The sequence below is a fragment of the Podarcis filfolensis genome (assembly GCF_964270895.1).
Source record: "Podarcis filfolensis genome assembly, chromosome: 2".
Classification (NCBI taxonomy): domain Eukaryota; kingdom Metazoa; phylum Chordata; class Lepidosauria; order Squamata; family Lacertidae; genus Podarcis; species Podarcis filfolensis.
In genome coordinates this window covers 8,846,506-8,868,381 of record NC_139605.1, presented here as the reverse complement: position 1 = coordinate 8,868,381, position 21,876 = coordinate 8,846,506, and the positions used below count along the sequence as shown (strand labels likewise).

At 48.8% G+C, this 21,876-nt stretch overlaps 3 protein-coding genes across 4 annotated transcripts in view; 2 read left to right on the top strand and 1 right to left on the bottom strand.

The window, feature by feature from the left end:
- LOC310756746 (uncharacterized protein) overlaps positions 1-21,876 on the top strand; it is a 1,375,527-nt gene that overhangs the window by 180,565 nt on the left and 1,173,086 nt on the right. The window lies entirely within an intron of this gene.
- LOC310757013 (uncharacterized protein) lies at positions 426-7,707 on the top strand. Its single transcript, XM_083602093.1, has 2 exons — positions 426-816; positions 4,983-7,707. The coding sequence occupies exon 2, from the start codon at positions 5,030-5,032 to the stop codon at positions 6,248-6,250; it is 1,221 nt and encodes a 406-aa protein (XP_083458219.1). The 5' UTR covers positions 426-816; positions 4,983-5,029; the 3' UTR covers positions 6,251-7,707.
- On the bottom strand, positions 10,634-20,345 carry LOC310756733 (uncharacterized protein). 2 transcript variants are annotated; one of them, XM_083601370.1, is made up of 4 exons: positions 20,106-20,345; positions 15,772-16,596; positions 13,896-14,025; positions 10,634-12,426 (listed from the first exon to the last, which is right to left on the bottom strand). In XM_083601370.1, the coding sequence occupies exons 2-4, from the start codon at positions 16,345-16,347 to the stop codon at positions 11,336-11,338; spliced, it is 1,797 nt and encodes a 598-aa protein (XP_083457496.1). In that variant the 5' UTR covers positions 16,348-16,596; positions 20,106-20,345; the 3' UTR covers positions 10,634-11,335. The 2 variants fall into 2 exon arrangements, with proteins under 2 accessions (XP_083457496.1, XP_083457495.1); XM_083601369.1 differs by lacking the exon at positions 20,106-20,345 and adding an exon at positions 18,803-18,980.

Genomic DNA, 21,876 nt, shown 5'->3' with positions numbered 1-21,876 from the left:
AGTTCTTAACCCGAGGTACTATTTCTGGGTTAGCAGAGTCTGTAACCTGAAGCATCTGTAACCTGAAGCGTATGTAATCTGAAGCGTATGTAACCCGAGGTACCACTGTATATATTTAAAGGAGATAAACAAATAAGTTAAGTTAATTTGAATATGCAGAAGATATTTAAAATAAAAATAAATTTAAGGAACCACAGAAAGCGGGGGAAGGAAGTCAAGATTTAAAATGTCAAAATGAGTGTAAAATCAGTGACATGTATACATCTAAATAGTATAAATATATTTTTTTTAAAAAGAGGATTGGGAGAGGCGCCTTGCCTGGAACCCTGGACAGCCGCTGCCAGTCAGTGTAGACAACATTGCGCTAAATGGACCAATTTTCTGACTCTGCATATGGCATCTTCCTTTGTTAGGCTCACCCCAAACATCACCCCCCTCCGCCCCCAAAAGCCAGCAGGCTTGGGAGTTGTCCAGAATTCTTCACCAGAAACTTCCTCGCAGTTTCACGGATAATTTGGAATTTATTTATTTTCTCTCCCTCCCCGCCCTTGCGCGTTTGGAAGGAGTCGCCCAAAATCCACGATTGCTAGAGAGACTCTGTTTTCGTGTCTCTTTTTTTTTGCAAAGGGGGACGATAAACGGCGACGGCCACTTCCTGTTCCTTCCTCTCTCTCTGTCTCCTTTTCAATCGCTCCAGCAAAACCCATTTGCAAATCGGCAGTTGCAGGAGCTGTTCAGCAGAGCCGCTTCTTTTGTGCGCGTGTTGCTGCGCGCTGCGCTCTTGCAGGCGGCGGTGCGTCCGGAGGGCTTGCGGAGGTAGGAAAGTTGCTTCCCTTAAAATCATGCTTAGTCTTCCTTCTCTTTTCTCTTTTTTTCCAGTGGGGGAGGAGGAGAGACAAAAGGCGAGGTAGTGCAGCGAGGGGGGACAATAGGAAACTCCCCTCCCCGTCTTGGGTGGCTGGAAAAGCTGGATCGCAAATATTTAGATCTCTGTCTGGAACAGGGGAGGAGGTGGGAAAAGAGAAACCTTCATAATCCAGGATTATGGCAGAGGGGGCCTTTTTAAGGTTGCCAATGCAGGGTGCGAAAGCCTGATTTTGCTCTTGGACGGTGGCTGGATGTGCAGAAACGTGGATGTGCAAGAAAAAAAGCAGGTGTGGAGCTTTTTTGCCACACAGGGACAAAGACGCCTGCAGATCGGGATGCTGTCCAAAGGCACAGCTGCAGGCTGTGTTGGAAAAGTTAGCAACCCCTCCTACCTACCCTCTTCCTCCTCCTTTTAAATGCAGGTCGATCTGAGAAATGCCCCAGGGAACGGCCAGAGCTCAGTGGCAGAGTAGCTGTCCTGCATGCAAAAGGTCCAAAATCCCTGCCATCTCCGCTGGCAATGAAATCCCAGAGAGCGGCTGCCAGTCAGTGTAGACAATACTGAGCTCAGTGAATAATAATAATAATTTATTATTTGTACCCCGCCCGTCTGGCTGGGTTTCCCCAGCCACTCTGGGCGGCTTCCAACAAAGATGAAAGATACACTAAAATGTCACACATTAAAAACTTCCCTGAACAGGGCTGCCTTCAGATGTCTTCTGAATGTCAGGTAGTTGTTTATCGCTTTGACATCTGATGGGAGGGCCTTCCACAGGGCGGGCGCCACTACCGAGAAGGCCCTCTGCCAGGTTCCCTGTAACTTGGCTTCTCGCAGTGAGGGAACCGCCAGAAGGCCCTCGGCACTGGAGCTCAGTGCAGAACGATGGAGGTGGAGACGCTCCTTCAGGTATACTGGGCCGAGGCCGTTTAGGGCTTTCAAGGTCAACACCAACACTTTGAATTGTGCTCGGAAACGTACTGGGAGCCAATGTAGACCTTTCAAGCCCGGTGTTATGTGGTCTCGGCAGCCGCCCCCAGTCACCAGTCTAGCTGCTGCATTCTGGATTAGTTGCAGTTTCCGGGTCACCTTCAAAAGTAGCCCCACATAGAGCGCATTGCAGTAGTCCAAGCAGGAGATAACCAGAGCAGGCACCACTCTGGCAAGACAGTCCGCGGTCTAGCTCCGGTACATGACAGCTTCCTGTTTCTCTGTACAAGGCAAGCAGAAGCTCCTAGGTTCGAGCCTCAGTGGCCTCTCCAGTTACTGCGTGGTCCTCAGACAAAGGGCAAGATGTGGATTTAATTAATTAAATAATAGCAATAATACTGCTGTGCCTGAAACCCCCGGAGAGCTTCTGCCAATCAGCGCAGTTCTCAGCCGGATGGGCCAACAGTCCAGAACTCTGTTACAAGGTGGCTCAGCACTGACACAGGAACAAAACCGGAAGCTGTCTTATTCCGCGTCGGAAAATCAACACTGACTGGCAGAGGCTCTCCAGGGTTTGGGGTAGCAACTTTTCTCGTTCTTGCCCAGAGGCACCGGGAATCGCACCCGGGATAAGGCAGACGCTCCGACCCTGAGCTACGGTGCTTCCAGGAACCAGGCAGAGGGCCTTCTCGGTGGTGGCGCCCACCCTGTGGAACGCCCTCCCATCAGATGTCAAGGACATAAGCAACTCTCTGACTTTCAGAAGACATCTGAAGGCAGCCCTGTTTAGGGAAGTTTTTAACGTTTGATGTTTTATCGTGTTTTAAATATTTTTAGGGGAGCTGCCCAGAGCGGCTGGGGAAGCCCAGTTAGATGGGCAGGGTATAAATAAAGAAATAATAATAATAATAATAATAATAATAATAATAATAATTTTCCCCCACAAACTTGAGTCAGCCCTGGCTTTAAAGGGCCCCTTGGGAGAAGCTTGCAGATTAGTGTGTATGAGGTACAGTGGTGCCTCGCAAGACGAAATTAATTCGTTCCGCAAGTTTTTTCTTCTTGTGAGTTTTTCGTCTTGCGAAGCACGGTTTCCCATAGGAATGCATTGAAAATCAATTAATGCGTTCCTATGGAGACCGCCTTCATAACAGCCTTCTGCTCTGTTCCCGGGGCTTGCGGTGGGAGGAGGGCTTTTCTTCCCACCGCCAGCCTTCAGAACAGCCTTCTGAATGTTGGCGGTGGGGAGGAAAACCTTCCTCCCACTGCAAGTCTTCAAGACAGGTCCTTCTCCTCTGTTCCCGGACCTGTCCTGAAGGCTTGCGGTGGGAGGAGGGCTTTCCTCCCCACCGCCAACATTCAGAATGCTGTTCTGAAGGCTGGCGGTGGGGAGGAAAAACCCTCCTCCCACCGCAAGCCCCGGGAACAGAGGAGAAGCGCTGCGCGCCTTCTCCTCTGTTCCCGGACCTCCCACCGCAAGCCTTCAGGACAGGTCCGGGAACAGAGGAGAAGGCGCGCTGCGCTTCCCCGCTGTCCCTGGAGATTTCCCTATGGGCTTTCGTCTTGCGAAGCAAGCCCATAGGGAAATTCGTCTTGCGAAGCCGCTAAAAAACCGGAAAACCCTTTCGTCTTGCGGGTTTTTCGTTTAGCAAGGCATTCGTCTTGCGGGGCACCACTGTATAAGGGGCAGCCTTGGGGAAAGTTTTTGGGGAGCGAGTTCCTGTGGCCCTTTCATAACTTATCCTTTGCTCCGGAGGTCATTGCAATGTCAAGTGTTGCATATTCAAAAGAGCATCTTTTGTGTCCGGGTGAATTAATGTGGGCTAACGGTCATTCCGTCAGGACGCAGGTGGCACTGTGGGTTAAACCACAGAGCCTAGGACTTGCCAATCAGAAGGTTGGCGGTTTGAATCCCCGCGACGGAGTGAGCTCCCGTTGCTCGGTCCCTGCTCCTGCCAACCTAGCAGTTCGAAAGCACATCAAAGTGCAAGTAGATAAATAGGTACCGCTCAGGCGGGAAGGTAAACGGTGTTTCCGTGCGCTGCTCTGGTTCGCCAGAAGCGTCTTAGTCATGCTGGCCACATGACCCGGAAGCTGTACGCCAGCTCATCGGCCAGTAAAGCAAGATGAGCGCTGCAACCCCAGAGTTGACCAAGACTGGACCTAATGGTCAGGGGTCCCTTTAAAGGTAAAGGTAAAGGGACCCCTGACCATTAGGTCCAGTCATGACTTTGCAACTAGAAAAGTAGGGGATTTAAAATATATATATAAATGAAGTGGAAGTATATGAAAATAACCATTGTTTTCCATCTTTCCCATTGTTTTGTTTCATTTCGAAAAATAAAATTTTACTTTGCGGTTTACAGTGGTCCCTCTGGTTAAGAACTTAATTCGTTCTGGAGGTCCATTCTTAACCTGAAACTGTTCTTAACCTGAAGCACCTCTTTAGCTAATGGGGCCTCCTGCTGCTGCCTCCACGCGATTTCTGTTCTCATCCTGAAGCAAAGTTCTTAACCCGAGGTACTATTTCTGGGTTAGCGGAGTCTGTAACCTGAAGCGTTTGTAACCCGGGGTACCACTGTATTATTGTTTATTCTATTGTTTCTATTTTGAATTAGATCTCTTTGGGGGAACCAAAATCATTTAAGTGCTCAGGGGCCTCTAAAGGTCTTAATCTGACCCTACAGGAGAGCCACTGCCAGTCAGTGTGGGAAATACTGAGTTAGAGGCCTCGGTCCAGTATACCTGAAGGAGCGTCTCCACCCCCATCGGTCTGCCCGGACACTGAGGTCCAGCGCCGAGGGCCTTCTGGCGGTTCCCTCGCTGCAAGAAGCCAAGTTACAGGGAACCAGGCAGAGGGCCTTCTCGGTAGTGGCACCCGCCCTGTGGAACGCCCTTCCACCAGATGTCAAAGAGAAAAATAACTACCAAACTTTTAGAAGACATCTAAAGGCAGCCCTGTTTAGGGAAGCTTTTAATGTTTAATAGGTTATTGTATTTTAGTGTTTTGTTGGAAGCCGCCCAGAGTGGCTGGGGAAGCGGGGTATAAATAATAAATTATTATTATTATTACTATTCTTCTTCTTATTATTATTATTATTATAGAGGGACCCATGGTCAAACTCACCTGTGGCACAGAGAATGAGTCCTGTTTAGGTCGCTTCTCACTCTCGTTTTCCTTTTTTAGCCTGAAAAACATATCTTTCAAAGAAAATTCCCGCCGCCGGAGAACAAATGAGTGACAGCAAAGAGGAGGCCACTGAGACGAAAACCCCCGACCTCATGGAAGCGTGTGGGCCCTTGCTGGAGGCGCCCGACGGCCTTTCCGGCTTTCACGACATGGAAGGCATCTGCGAGATCAGCCATCTCCCGGAAGGCCCGCCGAGCCTCCTCCCCGTCTTGGACGAAGGCGGCTCGGTCGAAGGGACGTCCTACATCTGTACCGAATGTGGGAAGAGCTTCGGCAGCATCTCGAGCCTCATCAGCCACCAGAAGAGGAACCACTCGGGGGAGAAGCCCTACAAGTGCTCCGACTGCGGGCGCAGCTTCCACCAGAGTTCGGACCTGGTGAAGCACGAGCGGATCCACACGGGCGAGAAGCCGTACCAGTGCTCGGTGTGCGAGAAGCGCTTCAACCAGCGCTCCTACCTGATCGTCCACGAGCGCTTCCACACGAAGGAGAAGCCCTACAAGTGCTTCCTGTGCGGCAAGAGCTTCTGCTCCAACGCCCACCTCATGACGCACCAGAGGACCCACACGGGCGAGAGGCCTTACCAGTGCCCCGACTGCGGGAAGCGCTTCAGCACCAGCTCGAACTTCGTCAACCACAAGAAGACCCACACGGAGGAGAAGCCGTTCAGCTGCTCCCTCTGTGAGAAGAGCTTCAAGCGCAGCTCAAACCTCATCCAGCACGAGAGGACCCACACGGGCGAGAGGCCCTACACCTGCTTGACGTGCGGGGAGAGCTTCGCGTCCAACTCGGGCCTGGTGAAGCACCAGAGGAGCCACACGGGCGAGAGGCCATACAAATGCTCCTACTGCGGCAAGAGCTTCAGCCAGAGCATGATCCTCACGCAGCACGAGAGGACCCACACGGGCGAGAAGCCCTGCAAGTGCCTCATCTGCGGAAAGAGCTTCCGCTCCAGCTCCGACCTCGTCAAGCACAAGAGGACCCACACGGGCGAGAAGCCCTACAAGTGCTCGCTGTGCGGGAAAAGCTTCACCACCAGCTCGGACGTGGTGAAGCACGAACGGACCCACACGGGCGAGAAGCCCTACAAGTGCGGCACCTGCGGGAAGAGCTTCAGCCAGAGCGCACACCTCATGCAGCACCAGAGGATCCACACGGGGGAGAAGCCGTACATGTGCCTCGTCTGCGGGAGGTGCTTCACCTGCAGCGCGCACCTCGTGGTCCATAAAAGAACCCACAAAGACCGGGAGGCTTTGCAAGCCTAAACTCTTCTGGCCTTTGGGGTTTTGTGGGGTGTGGGGAGTGCTTCCTGCAGGATAGGGAATGGAAACGGCTTTACTCCCTGGTCTTGACATAGTTGAGCAGCAAAGATCCCATGCAAAAAAAGAGAGAGGGAATCTTAGGAGCATAGCTGTCAACTTTTCCCTTTTCTTGCGAGGAATCCTATTCGGAATAAGGGAATTTCCCTTTAAAAAAGGGAAACATTGACAGCTATGCTTAGGAGCGTACTATGCAGTTGCTTAAACCAGACTTTTATAAAAACAATATGGAGCCTGTTTTTATAGGAGTGTGTGAAGCAGAAAAAATTAGTACAGTGGTACCTTGGGTTACAGACGCTTCAGGTTACAGACGCTTCAGGTTACAGACTCCGCTAACCCAGAAATAGTACCTCAGGTTAAGAACTTTGCTTCAAGATGAGAACAGAAATCGTGCGGTGACGGCACAAGGCCCCATTAGCTAAAGTGGTGCTTCAGGTGGGAAGGTAAACGGCGTTTCCGTGCACTGCTCTGGTTCGCCAGAAGCGGCTTAGTCATGCTGGCCACATGACCCGGAAACTGTACGCCGGCTCTCTAGGCCAATAAAGCGAGATGAGCGCCGCAACCCCAGAGTCGGCCATGACTGGACCTAATGGTCAGGGGTCACTTTACCTTTACCTCGGGTTACAGACGCTTCAGGTTACAGACTCCGCTAACCCAGAAATAGTACCTCGGGTTAAGAACTTTGCTTCAGGATGAGAACAGAAATCATGTGGCGGCAGCAGGAGGCCCCATTAGCTAAAGTGGTGCTTCAGGTTAAGAACAGTTTTAGATTAAGAACGGACCTCCGGAACGAATTAAGTACGTAACCAGAGGTACCACTGTAGCCAATTTAATCGTATTATGCATGGGGGGCGGAAATTCCTGCCCAGCTAGGAAAGAAGCCATAACATTTCCACACAGGCCTGTTCCTGTACTTCGCTGAGTAGCGCAGGCGGTAACGCCAAAGTGAACCTGACCAGGTTTCTCGTTGCAGTCAGTGGACCCCCGGCCTGTTTTTAGGGCAAATGGGGCGCCATCCCACCAACCTCCATCCTTGACATGCGTCCCATTTGCATCCAGTCCAAGGGGTGGCGCTGTCTGTCGGCTTCTTCCTCCTTGGTCTCAGTGTGGCCCTTGCAGAACTCTGTAAGAGGGGATCAAGGGCGGCGTTAGTTGGCTGTGCCTGTCGCTGGCTCTCTGGCGCCACCTACTGTCAGCCTCCCTGCCTTCTGCCCTACCGATATCAATGGAACCCAGCGACACATTCGTGCAAGGGATCAGAGCATATATTGTGCTAAGGCACTCTGGGTCATGGGATTTTGGGTGCGGAGGAGAGACGCAGCTGCAAGAGCAACTGCAGGCAGGGAAACAGCTACAGAATCGAACCGTCGGTGCAAAAAATAAATAAATGGGTTTTTCATGCATTACTGTATGTTATTTCATGGTAATAAATAGATGGTTGTTTTGTGTGCAGGCCTTCTTTATCAAGAGCCCTAACCTGTGCATCAGTACCTTGGGTCATGTGGGTTTTGCAGCATTCTGACCCAGACCCAAACTGCTTGATTCCTCAATATGAGGACCACATTTACAGTCGAACCTTGGTTCTTGAACACCTTGTGAGTTGGAATGTTTTGGCTCCCGAACGCTGCAAACCCAGAAGTGAATGCTCTGGTTTGCAAACTTTCTTTGGAACCTGAACGTCCAACACGGCTTCCGAGGCCTCCGATTGTTCTTCTGTTAACAGCTCTTCATAAGCTGCCCATTCACTCTTTACATTAATTTTTTCCCCAAGGGGTATTATCGGAGCTTTTTTTTCTTAAAATGTTTTGGGGTACTCTCATTTTGACTCAAGAAAATCACTGGGAAAGGAAAGGAAGCCGCAGTCAGAGGTGGTAACAATGAAACTGACCAATCACCGTGCTAGATTCCAACTCCTACTTCACACATTAAACGCTCGCTTCCCTCTGAGACTCGGGAAACACCATGACAGGAAATGAGGCTGCCATCAGGGGTAGCAACGGAACTGACGATTCACAGCTCTGGAGAAGAAACTAATTTTTATTATTTTAGTTTCTTCTCCCATTAGATTCACAAAATGTTTAGGGTTATGCGTACCCCTGCATCCCCCCAGAAAGAAAGCATTGGGTATTATAGTATTTTAAATATATGGTGCAAATGTAGCCCTAATGAGCACCAGCCGCCACTACTGGCAGAGAGAAAATGGCTAGGGAGAGGTTTTTCTCCCTCATCAGCTTGGACCCCAAGGCTGAAGCTGAATAGCAGGAGATTCAGAGCAGGCGAAAGGAAGACTTGCACAATTTAAAAAATGGCATTTGCTGACACAAGCTGTGGTGATGGCCGCCAAATTGTGGATGGCTATGAATGAAAAGGCAATGGCTAGTCTGAGGTGGCGCATGAGGCTACCATCTTGCTCGCTCTGGTCACTGGGAGAGTAGGTGGCCATTTGGGAGCCATCTTGTGTGAGAGAGAAATCCCTATTTCCCTCACAGAAATGAGGGTTTTCCTAACAATTAACGACACTTGCCAGGATTCTTTGGGGGAAGCCATGACAGTGTGATATGATAGTGCTTTGAATGTATGTTGCAGATGTGGCACAAGTTTTTGCCCTCTTCGCATACATAGGGGAGATGCTATCCCTGTCTTTTCCTCACAGATCTTTTTTCCAAATCCCTCAAGCATCCTTGTTGTCTTCTGAGCTTCCTCCAATTTGTCTCCATCCTCCTTAAAAGTGTGGTAGCCAAAAGACTGACAACAGATGAGTTCTGGGTTACCGCAGAATAAGCTCCTTTTGGGTATTGTATAGGAATTATGAGGCATATTTCTTTAAAGATGCAGGCCTTTGTCCTGTTCCCAAACGGACCATTCCACCCTGAATTTCCCCCAGCACTTCAAACTACACAAGAGCATATTTATTCAAGTAAGGGATCGTGGTTGTACATGGTTGACACAAAATTAAACATTCCAGGCAATACAGGGAAAGGGAACCTGTGGCTTTCCACTGGTTCGGTTGGACTCCAACTCCCATCAGCCCCAGCCAGCATGGCCAATGGCCAGGGATGATGGGAGTTGGAGTCCAGCACCATTTGAAAGGCCACAGGTTCACCCAACCCCAGCCTTCCAAGGATAGTGCAGCCTGGGAGAGAGAGCTTCCATATCACAAAATGTGCAGCAGCCTTGATGAAAGACAAAATGCTCATAGACCTGATGCATTTGGTTAATGGGCAATCTATCCGGAAGACAATTATATTTCGAGGCGTTAGTTGATCTAGCATGGTCATTCCTTCCTGTCTCTGTTTGCTTCCCCTCTCTATCTCTTGTTCACCTCTTTGATGGCTGAGAACAGCCTTTAATCTGTTGGAAGGAAGTGATAATGAAGGGTAGCTTCTGGCCTTTTTTGATGTTAGACATTGTTTGGAGAACGTGGGGCATGGGAAGAGGTGGCTAGCTGATGAATAATCTGCACATAGCTTGCCGGGCAAGGCACGTAGGCGAACAGGCTAGTTAGCTATAAATCAGATGGTTTGGGGGCAGAGTTCATTGAAGCTCCTGCATGAACTATCTCATGCTCTCTCTGCCACCCTATCTCTGTGGGCCGAATGAGAACAAGGACCACAGATGGCCCATCTCAGGCAGGTTTCATCTCAAACCTTGAATGGAGCCTTGGAATGTCTCCGTGTGCGACCCCAATCTGTGCTTACATTCAGAGCACTCCGATACCACTTTTAACATCCACAGCTTCCCCCTGAAAACTCCTGGGAGCTGCAGTGAAGGAGGCAGAGAGTTGTTGGAGAACCCCTACTCCCCTCACTGAGCTCCAGTTCTCAGAGTTGCCTGGGGAGAGCGATCGACTCTTAAACCACTCTGCAAATTGCAGCTCTGCAGGGCAGGCCAAAGACATTTTGGCGCCTGAGGCAAACCACAAAATGGTGTCTCCCCTCCCTGCCAGGGAAGAAGGGGTGAGGGGCGATCTCCATCAACCTTTCCTTATGGTTGAAATGAGAATCAAAGGCTGTTGGGTGGGTGTGGATTCCAGGAGGTCCCCCCGTGCCATTTCCGCCCTTGGGAGGAGTCTAGCAGCGCCTCCTATTCAAGAGGCCACAGCAGAGGCAGCATTGTGTGACGGCTGCCAGGGAGGCAGAAGATTCGGCCTCCAAGGAGTGTGCCTCAGCCATCGCTGTCACCAAGGTAGCAGCCCATGATGGAGGCTGGATCAGCTGCCCCTGTGGATCCTGCTGTCTGAAGCAATCACCTTACCTTGCCTCATGGGTGGGCCAGCCCTGCTGCTCTGTGAGGGAAATGGCAGATAGGACGTAATTATTGACATCCCTTTTTAAAAAATAATATTTTATTAAATTTTCAACAAAAATAAAAATAAAACAAACAACCACAACCACAAACAAGGAAAAATATCCATCCAACCAGTCAATCGAGATCTACTGGTCGACCGTGGGGCGTCCCTGGTCGATTGTGTGATCCCACCCCGCCCCCAAAAGCTCAACAACTTTTTAATAGTGGGAGTAGATCACAGTCTCTTGGGAGTTGGACATGCCTGCGGTAAGGCAAGGATGGGATCCAGAAGCCCTTTGGATGTTGCTGGACTGCAACTCCTGGCCAGTGGACCATGATGGGAGATGGGAGCCCAGCGGCAGATGAAGGACCACAGGTTCCTTATCCCTGCTTTAAGACTTCAACTGCTAAAAGGTGAACCTAGCTACCTGTTCTTTCTAGGGCTGATTTTCCAGTATCCAGTGAGGCAAATGGGCTACATCAAACACTAACCATGTGGACAACAGCCCTGCGCTGTTTGTTTAGAAGCTTACATTTCTCTCTAACTAGCTGTACGTAGATATCTGGAAGGCGGGGAATTCTCTATGAGGAATATGAGTTGCATGAAAAGAAGACTACCCTGTGACACAGATTTGTAGGATTTCCAGTTCTGTGTAGAATCTCTGGTGTTTATTAAGATTTGTGTTGAGGTTCAATCTCTTCCGACAATTCAAGTACTGATAATGTTCCCATCTCCTGTAAAGTTCATTGTATGTCTATTACGGTGCAAACTCCCATTTTCCTCCTGTGCGAATGCTTTTGATGGCGGATAAGATACTGGCTCTGACTGAACCTCTTCCCACAATCCACACACTCGTGCAGCTTCTCTGTCGTGTGTCTCCTCTGGTGCCTGGTCAGGTACTGGCACACGCTGAAACTTTTCCCACAGTCTAAGCATTCATACGGCTTCTCTCCTGAGTGGATTCTCTGATGGCTGAGAAGGTTAGATTTATTGGAAAACGTCTTGGTACAATCCGAGCACGTGTACGGCTTTTGCCCGGTGTGGATTCTCAGGTGGCTGAGAAGGTTGGATCGGTCCGAAAAGGTTTTGGAACAATCTGAGCATTTATAGGGTTTCTGCCCCGTGTGGATTCTCTTGTGGGTATTAAGGTGCGAGCTCCGACGGAAGCATTTCTCGCAATCAGGGCATTCGTAGGGTTTCTCTCCGGTGTGGGTTCTCTTGTGGCTGATAAGGTTTGAACTCAGCCGGAAGCTTTTCCCACAGTCTGAACATTCGTAGGGTTTCTCCCCGGTGTGGGTTCGCCTGTGGCTAATCAGGCTTGAGCTGCATCGGAAACTTTTCCCGCACTCTGAACATTCGTACGATTTCTCCCCCGTGTGGGTTCTCTGGTGCCTATGGAGGTTAGAGCTCCGGCGAAAACTTTTCCCACAGTCGGAACATTTGTATGGTTTTTCTCCCGTGTGGGTTCTCTGGTGCCTGTGGAAGTCTGAACTCCAACGGAAGCTCTTTCCACAGTCTGAGCATTCATAGGGTTTCTCCCCGGTGTGGGTTCTCTGGTGCTTACTAAGGTAAGCTTCGTCTCTGAACACCTTCCCACACACGTCACACTTGTTCCTCCTTTTCCTGCTGTGGATTCTCTGATGCACTGTGATTTCGTGGAAGTGGCCGCCTTCATAAGCAATGGATTTGTTTGGCCATTCCTCCACTTTGTTCCCTTGCTCCCACTCTGGCCCATCCACGTCCCCATCGTCTTCGTCCACTGCCTGATGATCAGCAACTTCCATCAACACTCCATGTGGCTCCCTCTCATCCTTACTAGGCCATTCGTCAGCTCCTGAAATCAAGAGACAAGGCGGATTAGTTTACGGCCAGGATGCTCACCGGAGCAAGACGCTTTGAGCATATTATACTGGTCCTGGTCCGACTACGCTGGCTACCAGGCCCAATTCAAAGTGCTAGTTTTGACCTAGAAAGCCTTAAATAGAACAGAACTGCAATACCTTAAGGACCACCTCTTTCCATATAAACCTACCCAGACCATGAGATCTGAGACCTTCCTTCGTGTGCCACCTTCTTGAGAGGTCCGGAGGGTGGCAACACGAGAACAGGGCCTTCTCTGCAGTGGTTCTGTGTCTGTGTAATGCTCTCCCCCAGGGGAGAGTTCATTATACAGCTTTAGGCAGCAGGAAAAAAAGTTCCTTTTTAACCAGGCCTTTGGTTGACCTGATCAACATCCTATACCCTTTTTAAAAGTGGCTCTTTTTTGGGGGGGTGTATGTATTATTGGGTTATTGCTTTTATTTTTATTTTATATATTGTGATCTTTTTCGTGAACCGCCCTCAGACCTCCGGGTATAGGGCGGTGTATAAATTCAATAAATAATATTATTGATTGATTGATTGATTGATTGATTGATTGATTGCATTCATGTTCCATCTTTTCCTCCAAGGAGCTCAAGGTGGCATACAGTGGTACCTCGGGTTACAGACGCTTCAGGTTACAGACTCCGCTAACCCAGAAATAGTACCTCGGGTTAAGAACTTTGCTTCAGGATGAGAACAGAAATTGCACAGCAGCGGCAGCGGGAGGCCGCATTAGCTAAAGTGGTACCTCAGGTTAAGAACAGTTTCAGGTTAAGAACGGACCTCCAGAACGAATTAAGTTCTTAACCCAGAGGTACCACTGTATATGGTTCTCTTCCTCCCTATTTTATCTTTACAACAATTCTGTGAAGTAGGTTAGTGCCTTAGTAGTGGATTTATAATGGACTGTCCAAACATTGTCCTGATTTATTAGTTGTTAAGAGCTTAAGAAGGGACGCGAGTGGTGCTGTGGGTTAAACCACAGAGCCTAGAACTTGCCGATTGGAAGGTCGGCGGTTCGAATCCGACGATGGGGTGACATCCCATTGCTCGGTCCCTGCTCCTGCCAACCTAGCAGTTCAAAAGCACGTCAAAGTGCAAGTAGATAAATAGGTACCGCTCTGGCGGGAAGGTAAAGGGCGTTTCCGTGTGCTGGCCACATGACACGGAAGTTGTACGCCAGCTCCCTTGGCCAATGAAGCGAGATGAGCGCCGCAACCCCAGAGTCGGTCACGACTGGACCTAATGGTCAGGGGTCCCTTTACTTTTAAGAGCTTAAAAATAGTCCTGCTGGATCAGGCCAATGACCCCTCTAGTCCAGCATCCTATTCTCACAGTGGCCACCCAGATGCCCCCCCCCGGGAAACCCACAAGCAGGAGACAGAGCACCACCGAACACCCCACAGCCGCAACTAAAATCCATGGACTGCTTACACTTACCAAGCGAGCTGACATCCTCCTTGACCTCTTGCTTGACCTCTCTGCACAGCGGCCTCTGGGTGATTTCCAGCACAGCGTCATCTTCCACTGGGATATTTGCAGACACTTCCTGGATCAGCCTCTCTGTCCCCTGGAAACAATAGTGGAAGTTTTAGTTGAGGTAGCACAACAACAACAACAATTTATTACTTATATTATTATTTATTACTTATATTACCGTATTTTTCGCCCTATAGGACGCACTCTTTCCCCTCCAAAAATGAAGGGGAAATGTGTGTGTGTCCTATGGGGCGAATGCAGGCTTTCGCTGAAGCCTGGAGAGCGAGAGGGGTCGGTGCGCACCGACCCCTCTCGCTCTCCAGGCTTCAGGAAGCTATCCGCAAGCCTTGGGAGCCTGGCACAACTTCCCGCCGGGCTCCCAAGTCTTGCGGACAGCAGCCTGCAGCCCAAAACCCGGGGAGCGCAGCGGAGCACGTCCCGGGCTTCGGGCAAATATCTGCAAGCCTTGGGAGCCCGGCGCGACTTTCCGCCAGGCTCCCTAGGCTTGCGGATAGCAGCCTGCTTCCCAAAGCCTGGGGCGCACTGAGCAGCGCGCCCCGGGCTTCAGGCAGATATCCACAAGCCTGGGGAGACCAGCGGGAGTTCCCGCCGGGCTCCCAAGGCTTGCGGACAGCAGCCTGTTCTGGGGGCTGGGATCGGGGGAAGCTTGGGCTTCCCCCGCCCCAGCCCCGCGCATGGGGGGGAAATAATTTTTTTCCCTTTATTTCCCCCCAAAAAATTAGGTGCGCCCTATGGGCCGGTGCGCCCTATAGGGTGAAAAATACGGTATATTACCATCGTTCTGCCCGGATGCTGAGGTCCAGCGCTGAGGGCCTTCTGGCGGTTCCCTCATTGCGAGAAGCAAAGCTACAGGGAACCAGGCAGAGGGCCTTCTCGGAAGTGGCACCCGCCCTGTGGAACGCCCTTCCAGCAGATGTCAAAGCGATAAACAACTACCTGACATTTAGAAGACATCTGAAGGCTGCCTGTTTAGGGAAGTTTTTAACGTGTGATATTTTACTGTATTTTTGGTTTCTATGGAAGCCGCCCAGAGTGGCTGGGGAGGCCCAGCCAGATGGGCGGGGTATAAATAATAAATTATTATTATTATTATTATTATTATTATTATTATTATTATTATTAATGTGTGACATTTTAATTTATTTTAAATCTTTTAATCTTTGTTGGAAGCCGCCCAGAGTGGCTGGGGAAACCCAGCCAGATGGGCGGGGGTACAAATTAATAATAATAATAATAATAATAATAATAATAATAATAATAATAATTTCCCGCCCATCTGACTGGGTTTTTCCAGCCACTCTGGGTGGCTCCCAACAGAATATAAAAAACATGATAAAACATCAAACATTAAAAACTTCCCTAAACAGGGCTGCCTTCCGATGTCGTCTAAAAGTCAGGTAGTTAAGAACTTTGCTTCAGGATGAGAACAGAAATCGTGCTCTGGCGGCACGGCGGCAGCAGGAGGCCCCATTAGCTAAAGTGGTGCTTCAGCTCAAGAACAGTTTCAGGTTAAGAACGGACCTCCAGAACAAATTAAGTTCTTAACCGGAGGTACCATTGTAGTTTAGTACAACATTTGATTCACAATTTTTTTTACTCTTCTTTTCCTCCTCTAAAAACTAGGTGCGTCTTATGGTCAGGTGCATCTTATAGAGCAAAAATGCGGTATGTGTCTTTTGCGGTTGATGTTTGTATAGAAAATTGATTAAATAAATTAAAACAAACAAAAGAAGGGCGTAGCTCAGCACTAGAACACCTGCTTTTCATGCAGAAGGGGGACACTAATGGGGACATCCCATCGCCGGAAGCGGCTCACCTGCTCTCTCCGTTGCTCTCCTCCTTCCCGTCTGGGCAGTAAGCTCTCTGCCAGGGTCACAGCCTGGATACAGGTCTCTGGGCCTTGTTCCGTCACCCGGCTCCGGATTTCCTGGGGAAGGACAGCCAGGAACTGCTCCAGAATCACCAGCTCCAGGATCTGCTCCTTGGTGTGCCTCTCCGGCTTCAGCCACTGGTAGCAAAGCTCCCGCAGCCGACTGTATGTCTCCCGTGGGCCTGCGGCTTCCTGGTAGGAGAAATGCCTGAAGCTCTGAAGCCGTCCTTCCAAGCTGCCAGGGAGCAGAGGAGCTGTTGTGCGGCCTGCTGGCGCAGGATGTGGAAGAAGCGGGCTCCCCCATCCAGGCTGAGGGCATTGCACGGCCTTGAGGAACTCTTGCCACTGGGCTTCCCAGCGCTGAGACGACAGGCCCTCTTCCGGCTCCTCTTTCATGCGCTGCGGAGGTGCCACCTCTCTGGGACTCTGTGTGAGGGTCCCCGCTTGAAGGATGCCAGGGGGTTCTCCTGCTCTCCCTGATCCCGTCTCCAGCTCCGGGCTTGCCGATTCCTGCTCCTCCATTTTCACCTCGGGATCCGGCCCCTTTGCTCCAGCGCAGCCTCGGACCGCAGGGCAAGGAGAGAGCAAATAATTCCGCCTCCTGCAGGATTTCAGTGCATGCCAACTGTTTTCTGCAAATGCCACAGAAATATATTCTGCCACGCGTTTTCAGTGCGTAGGGGATGTCGCCAAAGGACTACTCCAAACAGCCTGAAGGGCTCTTTGTACTCCACATCTTCTTCCGGAAATTTGAAGGATTTCCTCCTATTCCTGTCGGAAAGGGAAAGAAACTAAGCTTTCAACTTTCTTTTGATTTATACATTTTTATTAATTTTTAACATATTAATTAACATTCATACAACAGCACTTCTCATCTTATACAATTTTTTGGGGACTTCCGTCAACACCTCTGATGATTTCTGTACTTATCACTTATTATGCATTTCTTAATTTCATATTACCATTAGATATCTTTAACTAATAATTCTTCTCATTACTTTTTTTTTTTTGCAATATTTCTAATAATTCACCTTACAAAACTTCTTGCAAACCTACTAGCGTAATCTGTTCATCACACAATTACTTTTCAAATAGTCCGCAAATTTACTCCAGTTCTCTGAGAATCTCTGGTCCCACAGGTTTCAAATCCTTCCTGTTAGTTTATCTAATTCTGCATAGTCCATCAGTTTCATCCTCCATTCTTCTTTTATCGATAATTCTTCTTGCTTCCAGTTTTGGGCCAGTAGTATTCTTGCTGCAGTCATTGCATATAAAAACAACTTACAATCCTTTCTATTTATATCATCTCCTACAATGCCAAGTAAAAATGCTTCTGGTTTCTTAATAAATGTATATTTCAACATTTTTTTCATCTCATTATAAATAATTTCCCAGAAGTTTTTCACTTTTTTACATTTCCACCACATGTGATAAAACGTTCCTTCTTTTTCTTTACATTTCCAACATTTATTACCTAAGCTTTCAACTTTCATTCTAGTGCTTCTGATCTTGTGAACAGAATTTTATTGAATCAGGGCACAATCCTGTGCTCAGATCTCAGCCAGACATAAGTCTCCCATCCCATCTTAGTCGGGGCTCATGCCAGCGTAGACCCAGAAGAAACAGGGCAATCTGAGGGACTTACTCTGGGGAACTTACTCTGATCATAAACTTGTTCAGCTCGGTCACGTGACCTGGCAACCCAGCATCGGTTTCGCTGGCAAAAAAGGTGATAAAACTTAAGCCGCACAGTGGAAGTCCATGGGGGGGGGGCAGTCCTCAGAAATCGGTACCAGGATTACCTGTCAGTTCCCTTTCCACAGCTCTGAAACAGCACCAAGGAACTTTGCAGGTGGCTTCTAATCACATACAGCAGAACCTTGGGTTAAGTACTTAATTTGTTCTGGAGGTCCATTCTTAACCTGAAACTGTTCTTAACCTGAAGCACCACTTTAGCTAATGGGGCCTCCCGCTGCCACCATGCCACAGCCGTGTGATTTCTGTTCTCATCCTGAAGCAAAGTTCTTAACCCGAGGTACTATTTCTGGGTTAGCGGAGTCTGTAACCTGAAGTGTATGTAACCCGAGGTACCACTGTACTGGTAAATTCAGGTTGCAAAATTACAGCTGAACCCGCTTCCCGCTTTGATGCAACATCATCTAACCTTCAAATGAATGCTCTTTAAATTGGCAATGAATCGGGATGAATGCTCAATAAGGTGCCTTGTCTGGAGACACCCAAGCTGTGTACAGTGGTTCCTTGGGTTACATACGCTTCAGCTTACATACGCTTCAGGTTACAGACTCCACTAACCCAGAAATAGTGCTTCAGGTTAAGAACTTTGCTTCAGGATGAGAACAGAAATCAGGCTCCGGCGGCGCGGCAGCAGCAGGAGGCCCCATTAGCTAAAGTGGTGCTTCAGGTTAAGAACAGTTTCAGGTTAAGAACAGACCTCTGGAACATTTAAAGCACACACACAACCACAAATAATCCTGGGAACTGTAGTTTAACACCCCCCCCACCCTTAACAAACTACTATTCCAAGGTTTCAGGGATGGGGGTGGAGAAAATGTGCTTTAGATGTATAGTTTGAATGCAGCTAGGGATCTTGAAGTCTGTGGTTATACCCTTGCCATAAACTGCTTTTAAATTTCTCCTCATCACCCATAGGAAGCTATGGGGTCTCCCACCGCCCTCAGCGCAATAAGAGCCCCCCTCCCCGTGTGTGTATCTATATTTTCCCCCTTATGTTTCCTTGCTAGGACCCATTGCAGTCATTCCAGCTGCGCTTTCTGCCGGCTTGCTAAGTTTTCAACACCAAACGCCTTTTCAGAAATCCGCCAGAGGGGGACTGCCTGAGTTGAGGGTGGGCTCCTAATTTCTTTTCCTTCTCCTCCTCCGCATCCGCAAAAATGAACAGGGCACTCCGACCCCCCACCCAAGCCTTTAAAAAAAATATTATTTTTTGAAAAATTACCTGCACTTGAGATCTGCTGCAAAGACTTCTTAAGGCAGCATCACATTAACTCAAGAGCCGAAGGTACAAAAATTCAAAAGGTAGATGATCCCGGGAATAGAGTAGGGGGTGGGGAGGGGGGGGTGAAGGAAGGAGAACAGGAAGGGACTTTGCACTATTTACAGTCCCCCTTTTCAGTCCTCTCTGGCAAGCTTCTTATTGGTTTTAACTCCTTCCAGGGAAGGTGACTAGGCATAGATTCTTTTTTAAAAAAAGAGGAATTCCCTGAATTTTTACTTGTTTTACTTGTTTTCATATGCTTTTACACCATTTGTGTTGTATTATTAATGCTGTGCTTTATTGATTTTATATTGTGCACGGTTTAAGAGATTAAAAAAACAGAATAAGAAATTAAGTGGTTTATAAATGCTTTCACATAGCTTTAAAGCTGGTTGGCACTTGAGCCCTGTAGTTCTCCTCATTGCTTTCGCAGGGGGTGTCATGAGAAAACCTCACCAGCTTCACCAAAGGAAATTAAGGTTAGTCAGAGCTCCTTTGTTTGCTGCACCTACATAGCTTTGGCCTGGGATCCTTTCAGCTGTCATTTCAGAAGATTAAACCAGCAAATTTGTGCAGCAAATGCTGGATGCTGCCTTGAACCCCATCAGGCCATTGCTCTCCCTAGCTCAGTACAGTGGTACCTCGAGTTACATGCGCTTCAGGTTACGTACGCTTCAGGTTACAGACTCCGCTAACCCAGAAATAGTACCTCAGGTTAAGAACTTTGCTTCAGGATGAGAACAGAAATCGTGTGGTGGCAGCAGGAGGCCCCATTAGCTAAAGTGGTGCTTCAGGTTAAGAACAGTTTCAGGTTAAGAATGGACCTCCAGAACAAACTAAGTTCTTAACCCCGAGGTACCACTGTATTATCGCCTCCCTCTGCCTTCTCCAGGGTGGCACCCATGGGTTGTCATGGCACCTACAGTGTGCCACCGATGCGCTTGCCAGGCTCTCCCCCATGTGATGCCACAATCCGTGAATGAAGCTGTTAAATAATCCCTGAATAATGATTAAGATTTTTTTTTAAAAAAAACATTTATTCATCCAACTCAGTCATTATAAATACATCCTGCAGTTGTGCAACTTGTTCAAGAGGACTGATTGTACCACTGTGTAAGGAAAAGGATAAAACAGGCCTCTGTTATGGGGTGACTCATACAAGTTTTTTCATCCCTGCGTCTTTATGTTATTTAAATTCTGAATTAATACAGTACTGTACATATAGGTTCAGATCCATAATAGATGTCATTACAAAGGAGCGGGCCTTTCAGAGGCTGGAGACCGGAGACAGAGAGGATTATGGGAAAGTGAAGGCAGCCATCTTGCGCAGGGACGCCTTGAGGAGGGAAATGCAGCGCCAGCACTTTAGGCGCTTCTGCTACCAGGAGGCCGAGGGGCCCAGCAGGGCCTACAGCCGACTCCAGGAGCTTTGCTCCCAGTGGCTGAACATGGAGAGGCACACCAAGGAGCAGGTCCTGGAGCTGCTGGTCCTGGAGCAGTTCCTGACCATCCTGCTGCCAGAGATCCAGAGCCAAGGTGAGGGAGTGCGGCCCGGACCTGCTCCCAGGTGACTGGCCGAGGGGTTCCTTCGGGTGCAGCAGGAGACCCAGAGGCAAGGGAAAGAGGTGAGGTTGTCGGTCGGTATGTGTGAAACTCCCATCTGCATTATATATTTAAAGCATCCTTATCCCACTTCAAACAGTCATGGCTTTCCCCCAAGGAATCCTGGGAGCTGTAGTTTGTTAAAGGTGCGGAGAGTAGTTAAGAAACAGCCTTTATCCCCCTCGCAGAGCTACAATTCCCAGAGTTCCCTGGAAAGAGGGTTTGATTATTAATCTGCTCTGAGAGTTGTAGCTTTAGGAGGGGAAAAGTTTAAAGTGGCATAAAGGTAAAGGTAAAGGGACCCCTGACGATTAGGTCCAGTCGTGGCCGACTCTGGGGTTACGGCGCTCATCTCACTTTACTGGCCGAGGGAGCCGGCGTACAGCTTCCGGGTCATGTGGCCAGTATGACTAAGCCGCTTCTGGCGAACCAGAGCAGCACACGGAAACGCCATTTACCTTCCCGCCGGTGCGGTACCTATTTATCTACTTGCACTTTGAGGTGCTTTCGAACTGCTAGGTTGGCAGGAGCAGGGACCGAGCAATGGGAGCTCACCCCGTCGCGGGGATTTGAACCACCGACCTTCTGATCGGCAAATCCTAGGCTCTGTGGTTTAAACCACAGTGCCACCTGCGTACCTTTAAAGTGGCATAAGAGGGCTTTAAAAGGAAAGTCTGGATTTGATCCGAAATCGTTTTTATTTGGTTTTGCAAATATAAATTTATAACAAATGCACATCCGTATATAAAGATTTCTCTGAATCTCAAGACTTCCCACCATCCTTTCCATGGGTCTTATTGTCAACATTTTCAATTGCATATTATTCCATAATCTAATTTTTGTATCTGTCCATATTGTCCAAAGTGTTTGTTATGTTACAAGCAATATTAAAATCCTGCTAATGTTTTCATCTGCTTACAGTGGTCTCCTAAATAAATTATATTTCCCACCCATTATTTCTTGAAGTTTTTGTCTTCTTGGTTCCTGAGCTTTCCGGTCAGTTTCACCATTTCAGCATAGTCCAAAGTGCAGATTTGATTCAATACAGATGCTGACTGGGATAAGATGGGTCTTTGTGGTACCTGCAGGGTTGACTTGGGGTATGTCTGCTTCCACAGACTCAGGAGTCTACTTCTCAGTAGACTGATGTAGGATCATAATGTTGCCGGTAGAGCTCAACCCTCCTAAGGCCTGTCCCTGCCATCTCAAAAGCGACTCCATGTTGCTATTTCAGGTGTCAGCACCATTTCAGGACCAGGCAGCAGTGAACTTCTCCACGGCGGATTGGCAGGCCGCATCAGACACTGACCAGAGGCTGCTGGCCACGGAGATCAAGCAGGAAAGAGATGAAGAAGAAGCTGGTTTGCTGGATAAGTCTTGTGTCTGGATTCTACATTTCCTAACAAACTCTCTGTATAAAGGCAAAGGGACCC

Coding starts and splice junctions, on each gene's coding strand:
- LOC310757013 (XM_083602093.1), top strand. CDS start 5,030: ATGAGTGACAGCAAAGAGGAGGCCACTGAGACGAAAACCCCCGACCTC.
- LOC310756733 (XM_083601370.1), bottom strand. CDS start 16,347: ATGGAGGAGCAGGAATCGGCAAGCCCGGAGCTGGAGACGGGATCAGGG. Junction 14,026..15,771: donor GAGAGCAACGGAGAGAGCAG/GTGAGCCGCTTC, acceptor TATTGTTTCCAG/GGGACAGAGAGGCTGATCCA. Junction 12,427..13,895: donor GGAGGATGTCAGCTCGCTTG/GTAAGTGTAAGC, acceptor TCTTGATTTCAG/GAGCTGACGAATGGCCTAGT.